This window comes from Rutidosis leptorrhynchoides, chromosome 8 (genome assembly GCF_046630445.1).
Source record: "Rutidosis leptorrhynchoides isolate AG116_Rl617_1_P2 chromosome 8, CSIRO_AGI_Rlap_v1, whole genome shotgun sequence".
Lineage (NCBI taxonomy): Eukaryota > Viridiplantae > Streptophyta > Magnoliopsida > Asterales > Asteraceae > Rutidosis > Rutidosis leptorrhynchoides.
This window is the reverse complement of record NC_092340.1, coordinates 369332189-369339396: the sequence shown is the minus strand read 5'-3', so window position 1 is coordinate 369339396 and position 7208 is coordinate 369332189. Positions and strand designations below refer to the sequence as shown.

Here is a 7208-nt window from a genome sequence, read left to right as displayed (position 1 = left end):
TTGAGGGGCCGTTGTGTAAATTGAGCCGAAGTTGAGGGACCGTTTGTAGTGTAAACGTAAACGCAAAACGACAATCCGATGTAACTGAAACGAGGCACCGCTTTTAAAACCTAAAAAAATTTAAAACCTAAAAAAATACTTACGGAGTACAAAATTACAAAACTCACCGATTTACCAAAGTCAAACCTTAATTCAATTTTTATTGTATAAAATAAAAAGTACTATCAGGTAATTCACGTCACCGGCATTCACCGGTCACCAAGTCAGCCGGTTTATACACTAATAAAAAACGTCAACTGGACCATCTTTGCTCTCTACTCCCATTTTCTTCTCCGGTAAACAAAACACACACTCACTGTGTTTTTTACAGACCTATACATACATCTTCTTTATTCGTACAGTCGTTACATATACAATTAACACAATACACATATACCTATGTACAATATCTATCTACAGAATAATCGATTCCGTATCTGCATTCAATTAAACTTTCGCTAAAGTGTATATAGATACATACACATGTATGTATAATTTCTCACACAGAGGTGACTGAATTAACGATCGTTTGCGTTCTGAAGGTAAGATTCTGTATAATTTGGTCAATTTTGTTAATTTTATTTGTTTACATTGTGTTGTGAGATGCTTTGCTTTGAATTTAAGGTTTCAAACGCTAAAATTTGATGAATTGTAGACGGTGATCCGTGTGTTTATGTGTATAGTTGTTTGTGTATCTTGTATTTAGATCGGTAATTTGATTGTTAATTTTGAGGATTATGAAATTTTTGAAAGTTTAGTATGTTTGATTAAATCGTTAATTGTATTCTTTTTCAACAGGGATGAAGAGGTCCAGAGATGATGCCGTTTCTGGCGACACGTAAGTTATGCTTGACATTGTGCTGAAGAATTAATGATTTTGAATTTTTGATGATGATTTTAGAGTTATATATCTGGTTGTACTTATAATGTTATTATGAATTGTGAATGAAGTGATTGGTTAGGGCTTAAAAAAGAGTAAGATTTTTGTGATTATGCTTATTGAATGGACATGTGTTTACGACGTCTAAGGTTCTTAGTTTAGGGTTTCATATGTGAATGTTGTTGGATAAACGCTTAATGGTTTGAATTCTTTATCTTATTTTGTGGATTAAAGATCGTTTCGAGCTCCAGCTATGAGTGGTGGAAGCGCTAACAAGTTGACGACCAGTGATGCCCTTACGTATCTGAAGAACGTGAAAGACATGTTTAAGGATCAAACGAATAAATACGAAGAGTTTCTTGAAGTAATGAAAGATTTTAAGGCACAAAGGTTTGAGTCAACTGTTTGTTAATGTGATTTGTAACGATAAAATAGTGCGTAAATTTGTTTTGATCAGTTGTAATGGTTGTCTTTTTTTAGAATTGACACTGCAGGTGTTATAGAAAGTGTGAAGGCATTATTTAAAGGTCACCCTAAACTTATTTTGGGGTTTAATACCTTTCTCCCAAACGGATACAAAATCACACTCACAGAAGCAAATAAGACTCCTGAGTTTGAAGAAGCAATTGGATTTGTAAACAAAGTTAAGGTAACAACAACACTATAATGTTATAACAATTTCCTTTTGGGAATTTTCGTCTAACTACCTTTTATGTTTGCAGGTGCGATTTGGAGGTGAAGATCGTGTGTACAAATCTTTTCTTAATATTTTGAATATGTACAGAAAAGGAAGTAAATCTGTTAGTAAAGTTCACCAGGAGGTTTGTTATCTATAAGTATTTTAATATCTTTATATATTTATATATTCTTGGTGTTTTTTATCTTTTTGATTAATCGATTGGCGTCTATTTCAGGTTGCTGTTCTTCTTCATAACGATCCAGACCTGTTCCAGGAGTTTACTAATTTTTTACCTGTTCCTGGAGCAACACAATCGAATCTGTATGTTGATTCCAGTAAGAATCATAATTCTGGGAAGGTAGTTTCAAATTTGCTAAATCATAAATATTAAAAAGTGAAAATTTATGACATTTTTTGTGTAAACATTGTCATTGATAGAATCATGGTATTACACAGAAATGGAAATCGTCTGCTCCTTTTGAAGATCATGTGAGCAAGCTAGTTCCTCAAGGTATTTCCTAATTTATTACAACACTGAAACTTATTAATGACAATCTACATGTGTTAATCTAGATACAGATTGTGAATGGGTTGAGGTGTTTTATATGTATTTTTTTTTTTTAAACTAATCAAAATTGGCAGATATGCGTGGCCAAGTGTGTCGTTTGTATGAGATGGTGAAGCAAAGATTACATAACGTAGATGATTACCAAGGGTTTTTAAGGTGCATTATCCATTACTGCACAGACGTTATCACTCGAGAAGAATTACAAACTCTGGTAAGCTTAAGTACACTCTTAAGTCATATCATCACTAAGATCATCACATATTCACCTATTATACATATATCAAAATATTACCTTCCACCTATATATATATTGCATAACCTTGTCTTTTTATTGACATTCTGCGCGTTGCTGTTGTTTTTTTTTTTTTTTTTTTTTTTTTTTGAAAAGCACATTCTGCGCGTTGTCACACACTTTACATTTAAAAAGGTACATTTTTGGATTATTTATATCACACAATATGCTAACTGAAAAACCCTTTATTGTCGTTAGGTGAGTAAATTACTTGGAGGTTATCCAGATGTTATGGAAGAAGTCGATGAGTTCATTGATTGTTATGAGAGGAATGGTAAGCATCATTGAAACTGTATGTAAGAGATTCTATTATTTATGAGTTTTCAAGATTTTTAGCCAATATTACAGGTCATATTTGGATGTTTGCTTATATTATTTACGCAGACAAGCATCTCTAGCAGGATCTTGACTATTTGACTACATGACATGTGAAGTTATTTTAAGTAGATTTTTTGTCAGGTTCTTTAAGGAGTGGAAAGTTACCGGGATCTTTGAAGTCAGAGGATCATGATCGAGATCGTGATGATGTAAGCGATGATGTGGAAAGATCTCATGAAAACAAGTATGGAGATCGGTCCACCAATGGAAGTAAAAGTGTATCTGGATTCAAGAGATCTTTACTTTCAAAAAAGGATGAATATGCAAAACCTATTCATGAGTTAGACCTTTCTAACTGTGTAAACTGCACTCCTAGCTACCGTCTTTTGCCTAAAAATGTAATTAATCATTACATCTTATACATTGAACCCGTTATGTCTTACCATATTTGCTAAATTGTTTTTTTATTTGGCACAATATTCTTGATGCAGTATCGGATTCCCAAAAGAGCTGAGGTGTTAAATGATCGTTGGGTGTCTGTTACTTCTGGTAGTGAGGATTATTCTTTCAAACATATGCGTAAAAATCAGTATGAAGAGACCTTATTTCGATGTGAAGATGATAGGTATGCTATGTAAAATTTAGCCTCTGTATTTATATATGATAAATTGCTTAAAAGGTGATAAACTTTATTCTGATATAAAAATCACTACTCTCTTTTGCTTTAAACAAAGTTTGTTACTCCATATGAAGTCAGACTAGATTCTGTTACCTTTTGTGCAATTCTCTATATATAAATTTTTAAAAAGGATACATACCTTTCACAAGATCAGTTGATTACTGTTTGCTGTTAGGTGGTATTAAGTAATAATTAATATATTTATGTCAGGTATGAGCTGGAGATGTTATTAGAATCCGTGAAAGCAACAGCAAAACGTGTTGAAAAACGACTTAATAACTTGACCAAGACAGACAACGCAAAACGTGATGAGAAACCTCTTACAGGTAATAAAAATGCATTACCGAACACTGATTCGTTAAACATAGCAATTTCAACCCAATTTACTGTGAGTGGGATGAAATAGACTAGGTTTACTTAAAGGTGGGTCATATGGGTTGCAGGCCCCTAAAGTCTAAAATTTAATGCAATTTGTAATACTTCTTGCTTTGTTTTTTTAGGAAATATGTGCTTTGGGTCAACCCAACCTGTTTTGAATTACTTGTTTTGACTTGAGTCGACCCATCCAGTTTGCCATGTATATTTACGAACTCATGCTGACTGTTTTTTTTTTCTTCTGTTAATTTTGTTCAGTTTTACATTTGAGATGCATAGAACGTTTATATGGAGATAATGGGCTTGATGTCATTGATTTATTAAAAAGGAACGAATCTGTTGCTCTGCCTGTTATATTAACTCGCCTGAAGCAGAAAGAAGAGGAATGGGAAATGTGTCTTTATGATTTTAATAAGGTTTGGGCAGATATATATGCCAAAAACTATCATAAGTCTCTCGATCATCGCAGTTTTTATTTCAAACAGCAGGATCAAAAGAGTTTGAGTACTAAAGGTAATTACTTTTAATAGTACAGTTATAAAAGTTATTTGCTTTAACATTTATAATAATTCATTTTCTTTCTAATTTCAGCATTGTTGGCGGAAATTAAAGAAATCAGTGAAGTGACATCTAAAGAGGAAATTAGTTATCGTCATTTTTCATTCAGTAGAAGAGAAATCACTTCACCACATCAAGAATTTGAGTATTGTGATTTGAGTGTTCATGAAGACATGTATCAGATTTTGAAATATTACATTCAAGAAAATTGCACGCTTGAACAGTTCGATAAATGCATGATGATCTGGACAACCTTTGTTGAACCTATGTTCAATGTTCCACTTCGTCATGATGTCACAAAAACTAACGTTGTTAAAGAAGACGATTCTCACCCAAAAGATGCAGAAAAAGAGGAGGGTGAATTATCTCCAAATAGAGATTTTGAAGAAGATAATTTTGCATCGTTTAGGTCATCATGTGACAGTGAAAATGGCAAACCTGATGATGTGGCGCATGATAACAAGGCCGAGAGTGAAGTTGAAGCAGAAGAACGGTTTCTAGAAACAGTGAAACCAATTACAAAGTATGCCCCTGGAGTATCACATAATGACGGGAATGACCCTCGGGTCTTTTATGGATCTGATTCCTTTTATGTTTTCTTTAGACTCCATCAAGTAAGATTCACATTGTTACAAACTGTTTAACAAACTACCGATTGATCAAATCTTGTTTCTTTCTTTTTAATATATGGTTTTATTTAAATCAACAGACACTTTACTCGAGATTGAAAGAGGCGAAAGAAAAATCTGCAAATGATAAATGGAACGGTTCGAATGACAAAACGACTAATGATTCATATATAAGGTTTGATCCCGCCTTCTAATGTATCTCAATGATTATGATTATTGTAATATAATCGTTCTGATTTTTCTTTTTGGACTTTCAGATTCTTGGATCTACTGTACACTTTTCTTGGTGGTGATGTTGAAAGTTCAAAATATGAAGATGAATGTCGAACGGTTCTTGGAACTTGGTCCTTTTTTGTCTTCACATTAGACAAGCTGATCTACAATCTTTCTAAACAGGTTATATGCTCGTTTACCATCATTTACTTGTTCAAAATTATATTTTTTGAATTATAAAAATAGTCTTTTATCTATTATTACACGAATAAATCTATAATGTCATATTATTTTGATTCCACAGCTGCTAGCAATCGCTACCGATGAGGTTGATGACAAACTTATCCATCTCTATGCATACGAACATATGCGAAATCCCGAGAATTTCGTGGATGAACTCTATAAAGCAAATGCCAGAGTGATTGTCCATGATGATAACATTTATAGATTTGAGCATGTAAGCAGAATGTTATTAGTTATTTATTATACCATTTTTTATCTTTCTTTTTTTTCTTTCTTTAATGTGTTATGTGTCATTACAGTCACTGATACCAGAAACTAATAGTCAAACGCGGTTGACTATACGGCTAATGGATTTGGGGCGTGAGCCCTCAGAACCACATCCCTTTCCGATTGATCAGGCTTTTGCACCCTATCCAAGCCCTCCTGTTCATGGAAAAAAGAAAACCAAGATTTTCTTGAAGAGGTATGTAGCATTAGAAAGTGTACCGTTTGCTTATGAAGACATATGATTTGCTTTAATGTAATATCTTGTGCAGAAATAAAAGAAAAAATGCTTGTGAAGATGAAGATCTAGCAAGGATGCAGGCCATGGAGCAAGTACAAGTCATGAATAGTTTGGAATGCAAGATAAATTACCCTACATATAAGGTAAACTGTATATAGATCATATGTTAGATTTAGTAATTTGAAAATATATGACTACTTATTTCATAGATGCTTTTAATTGGAATATTTATATATTTAACTCGCGCGACTACTGTGTCAGGTATCCTATATTTTAGGTACAGAAGACTATATGCTCCGCAGGGGAAGAAAGATTAACCGTCCCAGTTTATCATCGAATGAACCTGCTGACCTATCAAATGGTTATTCATACAAAGTAGATAAGTTCCGTAAGCTGCTGCTGTCTAGGATTCAATCCATGACAACCAAAATGGATACATAACCACCAATTTAATTTGTCAATTTAGGTAATAACTCTTTCTGGTTTCTTTAAAGATCAACAATTTATTACTTTTGAAGTTAATAACGTATATTGTGATATTCAAAAGCTAAATATGGCTTATATTCATACGGAATATGTTTTTTTTTTTGTAGGTCTAGTGCTACATTTGATTGCAAACAAGGTGGTGTGCCAGTTAACATTTCTCCAACTGGTATACTTTATTTTACAGTCATATACAAACTTAATAAGAGACCTGTTTGTTACCTGTCGCATAAAGTCTCAGTTTTTACTTGTTGTTTTGTAACTTCTTAGATCTTGTTTATGAAATTTTATATAAATTGCAAACAGAGACGGTTGTTTGTTGTTATTACCATAGTCTGATGCCCCTTTATCAGTATTATTCTTATTTATTACTCGTTTATGTGGAATATACCTCAATTCAGTGGGTGTTCCATGTACAATGATGATCTCGAAACAATTCGATCATGCTTTGATTTTCTGAAAGTTTGCTTTTGAAGTTTGGGAAAAGGGTATGTAGATGGTGGGGTTTTGGGAGCTTTACTAATCTAAGTGTTAGTGAAATCTTCAATGGAGATGGTTGTAATATTCGTTCAGTTGAAGCAAAAAAGATTTGACAAGTATTTCGAAAATCCGGAATCAAAAAGTATTTCAAAACAAGGTTTGTTCCGGGCTGACATTGCTAAATGAAATCCAAATTAAAAGCTTAATTCGTGTGGATCTCTAAGATATAAGTCTAAATCAATGATGACAACAATGACTTTTTAACCC

General features: G+C 33.1%; 1 protein-coding gene across 4 annotated transcripts; it reads left to right on the top strand.

Annotated features, from left to right (window-relative positions):
* The first annotated feature begins 345 nt into the window (after nucleotides 1–345).
* LOC139865048 (paired amphipathic helix protein Sin3-like 4) lies at nucleotides 346–6785 on the top strand. Of its 4 annotated transcripts, none has more exons than XM_071853601.1 (21): nucleotides 346–581; nucleotides 838–877; nucleotides 1154–1309; nucleotides 1400–1562; nucleotides 1642–1740; nucleotides 1834–1956; nucleotides 2037–2109; nucleotides 2241–2377; nucleotides 2657–2732; nucleotides 2906–3174; nucleotides 3268–3401; nucleotides 3666–3781; nucleotides 4089–4343; nucleotides 4422–5002; nucleotides 5098–5192; nucleotides 5275–5413; nucleotides 5535–5687; nucleotides 5773–5936; nucleotides 6010–6121; nucleotides 6240–6444; nucleotides 6572–6785. In XM_071853601.1, the coding sequence occupies exons 2-20, from the start codon at nucleotides 840–842 to the stop codon at nucleotides 6417–6419; spliced, it is 3063 nt and encodes a 1020-aa protein (XP_071709702.1). In that variant the 5' UTR covers nucleotides 346–581; nucleotides 838–839; the 3' UTR covers nucleotides 6420–6444; nucleotides 6572–6785. The 4 variants fall into 4 exon arrangements, with proteins under 4 accessions (XP_071709702.1, XP_071709704.1, XP_071709703.1 ...); XM_071853603.1 differs by having other exon boundaries at nucleotides 1400–1568; nucleotides 2055–2109; XM_071853602.1 differs by having other exon boundaries at nucleotides 1400–1568; nucleotides 2918–3174.
* The last annotated feature ends 423 nt before the right edge of the window (nucleotides 6786–7208 follow it).